The following is a 12966-nucleotide window of genomic DNA, read 5'->3' on the forward strand; positions in this document are numbered from 1 at the left end:
AAAAAAAGTCTGGCAGTGAAGCAGTAAAAAGTTCACTCAACATTTGGGGAGGGAGGCAATCAGACAAAAGAGTCTGGAGGGTGGAGGACCGGAGGAGAGGGGTAAATGCTTAAGCTGGTGGCTGAGAAACGAGAGTACTTTCTGGAAAGTTTGAACAAGAGAAGAATAAGATGGGGGGGCTGATAGTGGGAGGGAGTGAACTTGAAGCAGCACGGTCATATGAGGTTAGTTGTTGTTGCTGTGTCTCCCCTGCAGACACAAGTTTTTGTGCAGCTTTGTAAGTTAGAGACTTACAAAGTTTTCTTTTTTCAAAATTGAATTATCTCTGCAGAGACACACATTATGGTTTAAATGCATAAAGATCTTTATTTAATACAAAAATATACAACATTATTAAAGTCATATTCTCTTTGATATGTAACATTGCATATATTCCAATATCTGCAGGCTGCTTATCACAAAGCAATTGACACTTTTTGTACAAATTAAATGTACTTCTTCCACACTTTACCATAAACATCTCAAACTTTGTTCCAATCTGTCTTTAACAAGCATGTGCTTTGGTGACCTTTTAGTATCAGCAGTAAACGCTGCATCATATCAAACTGAGTCTAAGAGATTAATCTCTGCCCTCAGACATAGTAATGATTTCTCAGCACTGTCAGATGATCATCGTTTAGCAGCAGTTAGATCATTCAGAGTATTGCACCAGTTTCCATTCTGACGGCGTTGGGTTACGTCCCTTTATCAAGTCATACTTGTGTAAAAAGTGCAACGTTTTGTCTGTTCATAAGTAAGCACCTCTGCATGATGCTTGCTACAACCAGCACCAGCACCAAAGGTTACTGTAGGTGCATTTCAACATTCAGCACCCAGAGGTTAAAAAGCCCGGAGCATTTTTACAGGAGCTAAAAGATCCTTCAGCCTCGGGTCTGTTACATTTCCACTGCAGTCTCGGGTTTAGGGTGGATTAGGCAAATTAAGCTGAGGTTAGCGTCTGCACAGCTAGGATAAATGACTTGACTGTATTAACTCAAAATCTGTCCATACAGCATATAACTTTTATGGTTGTTTTTTTTCTGTGCCTTACTTTCTTATCACGATCGCTGCTGCTGTGGTAGCGTTGGCAGTGCCCTGTGGATCAGATCAAACATTTCGATGGGGTTTTGGATGCTTTTCTTCATGTCTTACTTATTTGTGTCTCTCCCTGGTTCCTAAAAAAAAGGTTCCTGCGGTGGAAATACAGTTTTTGTGTGACAAAATGGCAGAAGTAGAACGGATTGGAGTTAAGATAAAAGAAGGTTTACGTGTTAATAAACTTACACGATGGATTAAGATGCTGCAATTCATTCTGCAGAAAAGACCTCAACTGAAGGACAGCACTTTATAAGCTTATTAAGGTTATCCCCTTATCAGTCACGTGATCTAATAGAAGTGTGGGGAGGTGGATTTCTAAGCAGAGACACAGCCCTTTGCCTTTGTTTTATTCTTTATATGAATTTTGCTGATATTTTGGGTGTTTTCCTTTGGCTGTAGTGGGTGTTTTGACACCCACTTAGAAAATTAGAAAAATGTTAACATTACTGTGTCCTCCCTCCACGCTGGAGGCCGAACTCAATTACACATACAGGCTAACTCGGTAGAAAAAGGGACTTTCACATATAATTCAGCAATGTGGCACCTTCCCGTGGAGGTGTGCTTTAGATTCTTTGATTTATCGCTTTGTTCTGTGACTGGCCCCAATATATTTCTTAGTATGCCTTTTATCTCTTTAAGGACAAATATTAACGAGGTTAGCATGAAGTGATTTCATGGAAAAGTCAAAACTGAGCAGGTGACAAAATGGAGAATTCTTTTTTTTTCTTTTATAGAAAAAGATGAAGCAACTGCATCTCTGTATCATCAGTGTGTGTGAATATAGTATTTTCCTCTATTTGTTTACTGCCATTTATGGTCTCAAATGCATATATAGGTCAAGATTGATCAGAAAAAGAAAAATTTGTCTGATATTTGGGCTCAGTGGAGACTGTTCATGGCATTTCCCTTTTTCCCTTTCCGATTCCAGCAGAATTAAGAAATACTGTAAAACAATCAAAACTTTTTGCTACCATTCTCCGTTTGCCAGACATCTGGAGTGGGATTGCTGGTCCAGACAGAGCACAGCACACACCTGATTGACCTTACAGCTGCCACCACAGGTTATACTACTGTTATAGTTGACCATGAAGTGATTGAAATATTTTTCAAAGGCTTTTGTCTGCGGCAGCCAGAAGCTCAGGCCCAGCTGAAGCAGGCTTTGTGGATGGAGGTCAGTCAGTCCAAAAGCCTCAGTCATGATATATTCAAGCCTCCAATCGGATCTTTGTTTCTCGTTGGCTTCCGTCAGATTCAAATAGTACTGCCAGATATCCTTCAGAGAGAGAGAAAAGCACCAAAAAGCAGAGAGGGAGAGGGCAGAGAAAAAACTTGAGTCTTTTTGAAAGCCAGAAACAGTTTTTGTGTGCTGATTGACACCGTGATTAATCATCACCAAAGACTTGTTGATTCTGTCTTTCAGCAGTGAGATAAAAGTTGGAGTCTGTGTTTGAGTGCAGCATTTTTGGTTGGACCTACAGTTGCCATTACGCTTGCCAGCTTCTCCCCTTTTTCATCTTTCTAATGCATCTTTACAGACTGAAAATTCTGCAGTTGACCCAAAACGCTGCAGCGAATAATAACGGATACTGTTAACAGAGATCATATCCCTCCTGTTTTAGCTTCTCCACATTGATTCCCTGTAACAACTACAACAGAACTTAAAATACCTCTCATCATGACAAAGCCCTCAATTACTCTCAATCACCAACAAGAGCACCTCACACTCAGACTGCAGGACCGTTTCCAGGACAACAGGAGGCAGAGATTTTAGTTTTGAGGGTCTTTTGTGTTGTACTAAATGCTGACAACCTCTCTGCTTTAAACGCCAAGCTTCAGACATATATTTGGTTGAAGAGCCCATTTTCATGTCACTGATCTTTTTGTGCAGCACTTACATCAATATGCTGGTTTTGGTCTTTTGTATACTTTTAAAAGCACTAGTTTTCAAACCTAAACTGCTTTTTGCAGTCCTTTTTCTTAAAACTTGTTGGTTTATCTGTCAAACTTTTCAGACTATATTTGTAAATCCTCCAGAGTTTATCTTGCAATAAGTTTAGACAAGTGATTTAAATGTCTTTAAACATGTTTTATAAGTTGATTTGATGGTATTATGTGTGTTAGATGGAGGTTTTGTGTTCTTTACTGGTCTGGGTCACAGCTCTTTGGTCTCATGAAAGTTCATTTCAATGCAGAAAGATACACATGTTAGCCCGGTTTTTTCATTGGAAGCCCAAGAACAAGCTGGAGAAATCGTTTATTAAAAAAGTATTTATTAGTGGTCACAAGTAGAGTATATTGCAGCGCTGGACTCGGAGTGCCAGAGCTCCCGCAGGAAATCCGTCAGGCCGAGCCCCGTTATCCGGAAACATGTCATATTTATATTCAGCTTTATCTCACAGAAGTTGTTTTCACACTTGTCAGAGTATAATTGGCCAGTTTTGGGTGACATGCTCATGCCAGCTGCTGTCCTTGTTGTGTTCTTTGGATGTGATAAACAATGTGTACCAGACCTATCTGCCCTAATAGAGATATTTTGTCTGACCCAGTTGTTTATGTCCTTCTAAGGTCTTGGACCATTTAAGGTCATCTGTTGTGCAGTATGAGCAGAGTGGAAAAGTACCAGCTAGGAACATAGGTTATTTAGGAAAATACAGAATATGAATTTATAATGTCTAAGATCAAAGCCAATTATAACACACATTTCAGACAACAATGTTGTTTCAGAAGTTTGTGATATTACAATGTCAGCTTTGAGGAAGACCCTGACTGCACAGATCCCTGGAATCAGCTACACTAATCCTACCTTAAAGATGTTATTTAGCAGTGACGGGGAACCAGAATTAATTGTCCATGAGTACTAAACATCAGCTGCGACTGAATATGAACAAAGTTTTTTGGTGAAAACAAGTATGAGTTGATGGTTTTGCTTCTTACCAACAGACTGTAGTCCTTGCTGTTGTACAGGTACATGCGGAAAGCTGGGTTATTGGAGAAGGGCTCCATAATGTTTTTGATTGGTGTAACAGCCGGTGACACAAAAAGAGAATTCACTGGTTCACCTACAGAAAAAGATAGAAAACAACAGTTGAACAATTGGAATAAAAAACATAACGAAAGCCCTTTTGTAACACTTTTGCAACAGTATGTTCTGTCATTGTGTTCACTGGGACACAAATCCAAGCCCCATCTGCTGCAACGTTACATCAGTTTGATCAGTGTGTTCTTTTCTTTATTCACACCAGACTTTAACTAATCGCATTCCCATCGGTTAAAGCCTGGATGTTTCCTATGTTGATTTCTGAGCCAAAATGAGTTAAATCCAGACATGTAAAATTCTATCAAGTCAAATCTCAGCCTTAAGTGAGATGTCTGTGGTTGGAGACTCATCCATCCCATCAAAGTCAATGTGATTCTTTCAACTCAACACGACCAAAGTCACACATTTGTCACCTTGTTGGTCCAGCAGCACCATAATGCTGTCTCTGTGGGTGTGGCCGTAGAAATGTCCTGCAACGACACGGCTGAACTTCCTGAAGATGGTGACCAGCCTCTCATTGTGGCGTTCTCTTATAGCAGTGGTGTTTCGGACAAAGGGCAGATATCCCACTGGCACGTGGGCTATGATGTATACCTCGAAAGAGAAAATCTGATCTTTTAAATGTACTCCACGCACATTCAACATTTTGATTCATGTGTTAAAATAAATAAATAAGTGATGACTCGTGAAGGTGTGCCGATTATTAGCGACTTTAACATAATCAACTCAATAAGACAGGGTTCACAGAAGATAGACAGAACATTTCATACCCGCTCCAGGCTCTGAGCAGCCTTCTCCAGAGTTTTCTCCAGCCACTCAAACTGTCCCGCTGGGTCTGTCATGTTACTTGTAACTTTATCGGGACCATAGTAAAGAATTGTGTTGAGACTAACCAACCGTAAACCAGGCTTCACCAACTGGGAGTAGAATCCACCTACAGGAACACACCAAAGCACAAAATACCATCAACCAAATGATGTTATGAGACTCCAACATGCTCACATTACTCATGTTAAACATTCAAGAAGGCCAATTAACATATATTGTGGTTAATTCAATAATTGATTGCCCGACAGAATTTGAACTGAACTGTTTGCCCTGTCGACATTGAACTCAATATCTTTGGAATGTTTTAACAAAACAAGCAATGAAAAGATGCCACATTGCCTGATTCCTCACATCTTACAGAGTAAGCAGCAAAGTGAAGGAAGAACTGACTGATTCATCATTTATGAAAACAGATGTTAGCTGCGACTCTGTGGCTTACATTGGGAACATTATATGTCTTCCTTTTTAGTACAGATGTCTTGTTTCACATCAGCTTCTTTTGAATTCCAACACAGCAAGTTTGTGTTTGAGGGCTTAATGGTAAAATCAGCAAAAGATCTGTGGTTTTCTCACTTCCTCATGTCTTTATGCACAAACCTCACAGTTTACATACGCAGTATGTGGGATTACATTCATTTAACTGTAAGCTTTAAAGTAGTGAGAATGCAGTCGGACATGAATGCACGTTAAAAATGCAAAATGTGTCGATTTAATGTATTTAAACCACCGTCTGTTGATGAGTGATAGCAGTAAATCTACCCTGTGAGAGGGTGAGCAGAGCCTCAGTCTGTAACCACGGTTTCCAGAGCTCGGCAGCAGCTTTGTAGATGGCATTAGTGGAGTCTGGCATCTGGTCCTGAAACAATGATGCAAACACTTAACATCTTAAGTGACTTTCAGATCCTGTTCATCTGCTGTAGATAGTTTTTTAGGCCTGACACTTCTTCTTTTGTCCTCCACTTGTCCAGTTTCCTCAAATGTTTTAAGGACACACTGCACACCATGCTGAGATATGCCAAGTTTTCAGCTGATAGCTCTTTGGGAATCACCTTGTTGCTGCAGAAATCCTATTTTCTGTCTGTCAAAGTGTGCTATAAATAAAAACAGGAACATACTATGTGCCTTTTGAGAGATTATTTAAGATTAGCTCTTTGCTAAATTTGCTAATTTTCAGTTGGACTGAAAAAAGACTGGACTGAAAATATGAGAAAAAGCAGTCGATGTCCAAAGAAAAACTTTGAAAAACCTTCAGAAAGTCTGAAGAACTACTGTTCAAGACTACTTTAGAGGATTACAAGAAAGTCCCTTGGAAGGAAAAATATAAAGAAATGAGGTTTAAATAAAGACTTCTGCACAGTAAACATGACTATCCAGCTGCATGTTATGCCAACATATCATAAAGCTGAGATTCAGCACACATTCAACAGCAGTTATGAATTGGTGAATTCATAATTAAAATGAATTTCATATCATTTAGATGCTCAAATAGCAAGTAGTTTACATTGGGTTTAAATATTTTAATATTAGCAGAGTGATAACAGAGGTCATTTTTTACCTTCATCTCTGAGCAAAGCTTCACATAATTCTTGCCGTACGTACCTGTGGCCAGTAGTCATGATTTCCCAATGCAGGGTAGACTGTCAGGTTGGGGAAGTGCTGTCTGACTGTCTGGGTCATATTACTGATAACCTGGATCACCATCTCTGTAGAAAGCTCGTCTGGAGGGACATGAGGTGGACTGTCGCTGTGAGAGAAGCAGCAAAGAATCCAGTGTTAGAAGCCAAATGAGCCACAGACAAGCTGAAAGACATTAATATTGATTTAGTTTAGTTTGATGCTGTGAGTTCAAGTTAAAACAACATTGTAAAAGATCAATTACATTTGTTTAATAAGGTCCATGAGGTGCTTCACTCAAAACCACAGGGGACATCATAAAGTGGGATTGTGGCCACAAAGGAGGAAGTGATACTTCTGTTTGGTTTCATGCATGAAAACACTTTGTGTCAGAGGAAATTCATTGACAATCATAAACCACATTACTGCCTCACATCTTTAACTATCCTGGGAGTGGTGTCTGGGAGATTTCTCCGACACCACAACGACATCAATGCAAAAATACAAGTAAGATGTGAGCCGAGGAAAAGACGCGTCTTCCAGATGTGGAGTCTTTACCGGAAAATGAGGCTTGTGCCAGTCCTTATACTGAATGACTGAATTACTGAGCCTTTAGAGAGAAATGGATGGCGAGAAACTGGAAGAAAATAAGTCTAAGTCTGAGTCTAAGTCCAAACCTTCAGTTTAAACAAGAGTTCGGAGCTGTCAGAGGCCTATACTGGCAGCAACAGCAGGTCTCGATGTCATACCATCAACAACTGCAGCTCTGTTTCATTGACCGACTCTTTGTTGCTTGTTATAAACTGTAACAGATGCCTCATCATCACCACTTCAGTAGTTTTTTCTAACCATTTCCTAACAGTTTGAACAGAGATGTTCCCAGATGTTTTCTGTCAAACAAAAGATCGGCACATCTGTTTGAAACACATGTTTCCTGGTTAAAATAGAGATAAAACTAATGATGGAGAGGCAACATTTTGCTTTTCAGCTCCAAAATTACTTTGATTTAGTTAGTTTTAGTTTGAGGAACCCTTCTGCAAATAGTGTTGGATAGAGCACCTTGAATTTTCAGTGAAATGCTTATGTTACATAACAATCTTTCTTCATTAATCTAGTCGCTTACATTATCCACAATGAAACTCAACCATCAGCAGGTTGGACTGAGTTTGTTTGTCTGCTCAAACATGAAAGTATGAGGTGAATTTGCTCAGTCTTGATACACTAAAATAGGGCTTTGTTCAGCAGTTCAGGCAGTGTTCAGAGCTTATTTTCACTTAATAGTATTAAACATAAAGAACAGTTGAGGTTGATGTAAAAGCTACTTTTTTTAAGCAACTTAAAACTGAATCATATTACTGTTGAATTTGAACTCGATGGTTATAATTCTGGATGAAACTGAGTAACAGTAAAGCTAACATCTGCACCACATAAACGGTCATCCATTTCTCTGTTAAACAGACAGAACATCAAATCACCCTAAAATGCTCCGACCTTCAAAGAACATCCTCCTCAGCTTTCTGCTCCAAATAATCCAAAAACACAAGTACTGCATAAACAGGAAGTGAAACAACTGACATATTTTACTGTGAACTGTTTCAACTGCTTTGCTGACTGACTGAAACTGTTGTGTGTTCAGAAATAGTTTTGCATCAAGGCAGCGTGACTAAAACCTTGCAGTCAAACCCTCAAAGAAGAGGAGGCAAGTACTGACCCGGTCCATATGATGAAGTCCTGCGGCTGTGTGAGCGGCGCCATGTTGGAGAAGGCCGACTGTATGAGGCTGTAAGGGGAGTCGCACAGGAAGTCTCCGTATATCCCGGCATGGGAGGCAGGGACTCCTTTGGAGGAGAAACAAACCTTTGTGGGGTCTGGGGCCAGGTGGTAGGTGGGGTCCAGGTGGAGGTCTGTGATGTGCCAGAACCTGCCTAAAAAGATGCCAGGTGGTAAATAAGGATTAAAAGGCTAAAGGACAGTGACAATAAAAACTTTACTTGTGTAAAATTGATTAAATTGTATGTTTTTGTTTTTTTTAAAAAGCCCAGAAAAGCTTTGAATCTGGTTTTCTGTTTTAGGGTTTTTTTTGTTTTTTTTTAAGGGTGGGCTGAATTAATTGATCATTGTTTGGAGGGTTTCTTTGTGCAGATGTTCTGATGTCTTGAGCTCTAAGAGGCAAAAGTAAGAAAAAGAGGCTGGAAGCAATCGACTTCATTGAAGAATATTATTTTATAATGTGACAGGAACATGCAGCTTTGCATGCAAACGATGTAAAAACAAAGAACAAAGAAGCCAGTTCCTTTTTAGAGCCTTATGTATGTACAGAACAACATGTCGACTTCCTGGTTTCTTTAAAGTTCTTTCAGGCGTCTGGTGTGAGACCACCTCAGTCTGGTATAAAGTAGTCATATTTGATGGCAGATAATAAGACAAACTTTTGTCATTCAAATTGTGAAGGTAAACATTCAATTGACCTCTGTAACCCCCAATAAGTAGGGAAAAGAAACAGACTTCGTTTAAAAATCTACCACTTTATTACGTTTTCAACTTTGGCTAAACAATCTGAAATTTTACAGTAAATTATAACGCTTATTTTACATCAACAGTGCCTTCGTGTAAATTCGGCTAACAAGACACGAGTCAAACAGAGCGATATTTATCAAAAACATCTTTTACTATTGGTTGAACTCGCAACGAAACAACGTCGTTTATCCTGCAAAGTAAATCCGGTCAACTAAACTAAACATTTCGCAGCAGATCACTACAAACGCAATCTTTATATAGAGTCGCAAGATGCAAACACACGGAGTTCTGATCAGTGAAAATAGTCGGTGCTTCCTCTCACCTGTTCCAGGCAGGTAGCTTTTCCGAGTCGGTGCTGCAGAGCCCGGAACTGCTCGGCAGCTCAGCAGCAGCAGCAACGAACACAAAATGGGTTTCATGACGAGTTCGAGCAGACAGTACGATGTATCACATACCATTTATATGAACTAAAGTAGATATATACAGCAGGTCCTTCTTCTCAGAAATAAACAGGAAGTGCAGTGGCCAATTGATCACGTGACACCTGAGTTCTGGCGCCTTCAGGGGGAGGAGCTTGTGAAAACGGAACCTGTGTGCAAGGTGATGGGAGGTAACCGAGTACATTTCTTCAGGTACAGTAATGAAATAAGACAGTTTAGTACTTGAGTATGTATGTACCTGTCATACTACTGTGGTATTCCTCTATGTATTTTAGATATTGCACATATTCCTAATTTATCTGACATAAACAACACACAAGTCAAAGCTTTACCTTATAAACATTGGATTTTTATGTATAAAATGAGAAGTAATATAACCTATAAGCCTATCATAGGTTTAACCACTTAGTATTGATGGAATAATTTCTCTACCTCAACCAATTTAAATCTAAACTATTATCTGCTGATAGGACTGATTATCTGCCTCATTGTTAATGATTTGGGTACATTTGGTTAACAGGTATACTTTTACAATATCAGAATTCTCAATATCTGACAAATATTTAATGGTGTAGTAATACTAATTGTTGTATTCATAAATACTTTGAAAACTAATTAATATGATACCCTTTGTGATTTATACAGCCACCTTCTGTCCTATCTTATCCAGTAAAACTAAAGTATGTTCAGTTAATCCATGTCACACAAGAAACTGATTTTCTTCCTCTCTCCTATTATTAAGAGAATTCATTCAGTTTACACAAGACAGTAAAAAACACATGCCTTAAATCTGTCAGTATTCTGTAAATAAACTGGTTTTACAACACTATCATTCAGTATATGGTAAAGTCAACATTTATTCTTGTAAAAAAAAAAAGATTTGCATTTAAAACAATTGCTTTCAGAGGTTTTTGAAGACAGAATTAGAAAAAGGTCCACCCAAAATTGCTCCAAAAACACTACATGGCTATAGTAGCATCTATTTTGCAGCATCAGGTCAGTTATCCATCTCTGATTTATCTTTTTACACCAATAATGGCAAATAGAATTCAAGCTGTAATGCTCCCAGTTTTGATAAATTAAATAACATTTACATTTGCATCAACCGAACATTTTCTGATTTTCTGTGGTATTCAAATCAGTTACTAGTTGACCAACCGTTTTAAAGCAGAATGATAGTTAGTTTGGAGAATTGTCTGTGTTCAGGGGATGAATGTAAGTCATATATGTTTTAGCTCAATTTTTGGTCCTCACCAACTCCTGGAAAACTTGGACTTTATGGTAAGTCTCTAACAGCAGAGCTGCCCAGAAGAACAGCAAATGCTAAGAAAAAATTCATTTAGAAATAAGATATACATTTTTTTACTTTTGATGGAACAACATGTTACATCTTATGACTTATAGCCTTCTCTTCTGTGTAGAAGTCAGAAGTTATACTACAGAATTTTCTCCAAGTTCACATTGAACAATTGATTCATTTGAACAAAATACAGCAAGGAAGAGACAAAGATTAGTTTTCTGCATGTTTTAATGTTTATTTCATGTTCACATAGGGTTGCAATGACAATCAATCCATCATGACAGAAATGTATTCATATAAAAAATCTTACAAAACATGTGCAGCTTGCAGGCCTTGTACATGTGGAGGAGGATGAAGTGCAAAGAGTAGCATACAGTCCACAATAATTATAAAATCAACAGTTATTGGCCGGTTCGTGATGCTGTCAGTCTGAGCACTCATGCCTTCTCATATGAACGCACCGAATGGATATCTTCAAAGGTCAAATTCTGCAGGAAAGAGAAACAGTTACCCAGTGAGTGTTCATTTTCTTGCCAAAACATTGAAAAAAACCTCAGGACAGATCTAATCTGGGAAGGTTAATCTACAAAAATGTCAGTCAAGCTGTTCGTTGTTCTCGCAACATGGAAAAAAATAACATTTATATCACATTTTCTTTATTTACCATCTTACTTTTTTACATGGAAACATTACTGATATATCAAAATAAGAAAGTTGTGGCGAATGAAGCGTTGAACAACAATTAAACTGTCAGTGATTGGTAGGATTGTGAACTGGTATGAAAATGATTTGCTTGTTTCATCACAGTAATTCCATAAAACAGTTTTTTTTATGTTGGTATATTTAAATAATGCGTAATAGAAAGATAGCTGATCATTTTACTGGATAATCATTTTGGCCTTAGTCTACTTCAAACCTTTTGCTTTTTTAGTAAATCTACTCAATTAAAGTCTCGTATTGTGAAAAAGTCAAACAGGATTGGAATCAGAGGTACGTGTGAGCTGCATCCGTCTCTCTTACCATGACCAGCTTGCCATCCTTGATCTCCCTGACAAACTTGGTCTCCTTGCCGTCCCACTTCTGGACGTGGACCAACTTGTCTCCCTCCAGAGTCACAATGGACTGAATAGAGAAAGATAGAAGGAGGCTTTCAGCATGAGACGTGGAAAATTGGTGCATTGTCATGCTGCCATATGTTGATCCAACGCAACTTAACTTCAGAATTTCAATAACTGGACAACAAGTGGCTTTTGCTTTTCTTCAATTTCATACACGCTCCTGCATCTTATTTCATATGTATAATCATACGTTTAACTGAAGTTGTAACCCATAGTTTTAGTCTTTTTCTTACTTTGCAGTTCCTGTCATCAGCTGTGGTTTCGTCAAATTCCTCTCCCAGTTTGAAGGAGATCTCAGTGTTTTTGAAGGTGCTCTGGGTGCGGATCACCACCTTGTCTCCCTCCTGGCTGATGATTACAGTCGGCTTGGTCACATTACCGACCTGCCTGGTGGCAAAGCCCACACCTGGATAATGGATAGAGGGGACATATTGTTGTTAGCAGCCTATTTTACGACATTCTTACATATGTGAGTCAATTAAAAAAGCTCAGAGGGAGAGGTTTTTACTCACCAAGTGCTTTCATGTACTCATCAAAGTTCTCACTGTCGACCAGTTTCCAAGTAGCACAGAAGGCGTCGACCATGGTGAAGGTTTGCAGAGGGCCAAAGTTATCTCCAAAGCACACTGAGAAAGCTGCAGCTTTTGCAAGTTTATTCCCTACAGTTATTATTCTGCCTCTTATTATTATGCATGCAGGTGGGTGGCACCAAGCATCCTATTGGCTCAGGAGATTTTCACTAAGTTGTGATTGGCTGTTAAATTGGGTCACGCTGTACACCAGCAGAAGGGAAAAAAAGGATTAGGCCATTTGTATGCTTAATGGTGTAATTACTCTCTTTCATGGGTGTCGGTTGGGTTTGGTGAGGTGGTCCCTGCCATATATTGTAAGAAATTCACATCACTTACTTTTTGTTTGCATTTAATAAAGATAAAATTAATTTGCTAACAATTTACAGGAAAAACTTCTTTCTGA

At 38.8% G+C, this 12966-nt stretch overlaps 2 protein-coding genes across 2 annotated transcripts; both read right to left on the reverse strand.

Annotated features, from left to right (window-relative positions):
• Positions 1 to 1782: 1782 nt before the first annotated feature.
• smpdl3a (sphingomyelin phosphodiesterase acid like 3A) lies at positions 1783 to 9668 on the reverse strand. The gene is made up of 8 exons (XM_072362328.1): positions 9456 to 9668; positions 8328 to 8541; positions 6602 to 6746; positions 5762 to 5858; positions 4945 to 5108; positions 4588 to 4768; positions 4072 to 4196; positions 1783 to 2410 (listed from the first exon to the last, which is right to left on the reverse strand). Exons 1-8 carry the CDS (start codon positions 9589 to 9591, stop codon positions 2105 to 2107), a joined length of 1368 nt encoding a protein of 455 aa, XP_072218429.1. The 5' UTR covers positions 9592 to 9668; the 3' UTR covers positions 1783 to 2104.
• A 1415-nt stretch (positions 9669 to 11083) lies between these two features.
• Positions 11084 to 12645, reverse strand: LOC140267409 (fatty acid-binding protein, brain). The gene is made up of 4 exons (XM_072362677.1): positions 12504 to 12645; positions 12225 to 12397; positions 11894 to 11995; positions 11084 to 11361 (listed from the first exon to the last, which is right to left on the reverse strand). Exons 1-4 carry the CDS (start codon positions 12574 to 12576, stop codon positions 11311 to 11313), a joined length of 399 nt encoding a protein of 132 aa, XP_072218778.1. The 5' UTR covers positions 12577 to 12645; the 3' UTR covers positions 11084 to 11310.
• Positions 12646 to 12966: the final 321 nt, after the last annotated feature.

The sequence above is a fragment of the Leuresthes tenuis genome, unplaced genomic scaffold, assembly GCF_036924035.1.
Source record: "Leuresthes tenuis unplaced genomic scaffold, fLeuTen1.0.hap1 SCAF_13, whole genome shotgun sequence".
In the NCBI taxonomy this organism is placed as follows: Eukaryota; Metazoa; Chordata; class Actinopteri; order Atheriniformes; family Atherinopsidae; genus Leuresthes; species Leuresthes tenuis.

What these genes read in the sequence shown, in the direction of transcription:
- LOC140267409 (XM_072362677.1), bottom strand. Translation starts at nt 12,576, where the DNA reads ATGGTCGACGCCTTCTGTGCTACTTGGAAACTGGTCGACAGTGAGAAC. An exon ending in TGAGTACATGAAAGCACTTG is followed by an intron (nt 12,398 to 12,503) that starts GTGAGTAAAAAC and finishes TCCATTATCCAG; the next exon opens with GTGTGGGCTTTGCCACCAGG. An exon ending in AGGATGGCAAGCTGGTCATG is followed by an intron (nt 11,362 to 11,893) that starts GTAAGAGAGACG and finishes TCTTTCCTGCAG; the next exon opens with AATTTGACCTTTGAAGATAT.
- smpdl3a (XM_072362328.1), bottom strand. Translation starts at nt 9,591, where the DNA reads ATGGTATGTGATACATCGTACTGTCTGCTCGAACTCGTCATGAAACCC. An exon ending in GACTTCATCATATGGACCGG is followed by an intron (nt 6,747 to 8,327) that starts GTCAGTACTTGC and finishes CTTCTCTCACAG; the next exon opens with CGACAGTCCACCTCATGTCC. An exon ending in CTGCTCAGAGCCTGGAGCGG is followed by an intron (nt 4,769 to 4,944) that starts GTATGAAATGTT and finishes TTCTCTTTCGAG; the next exon opens with GTATACATCATAGCCCACGT.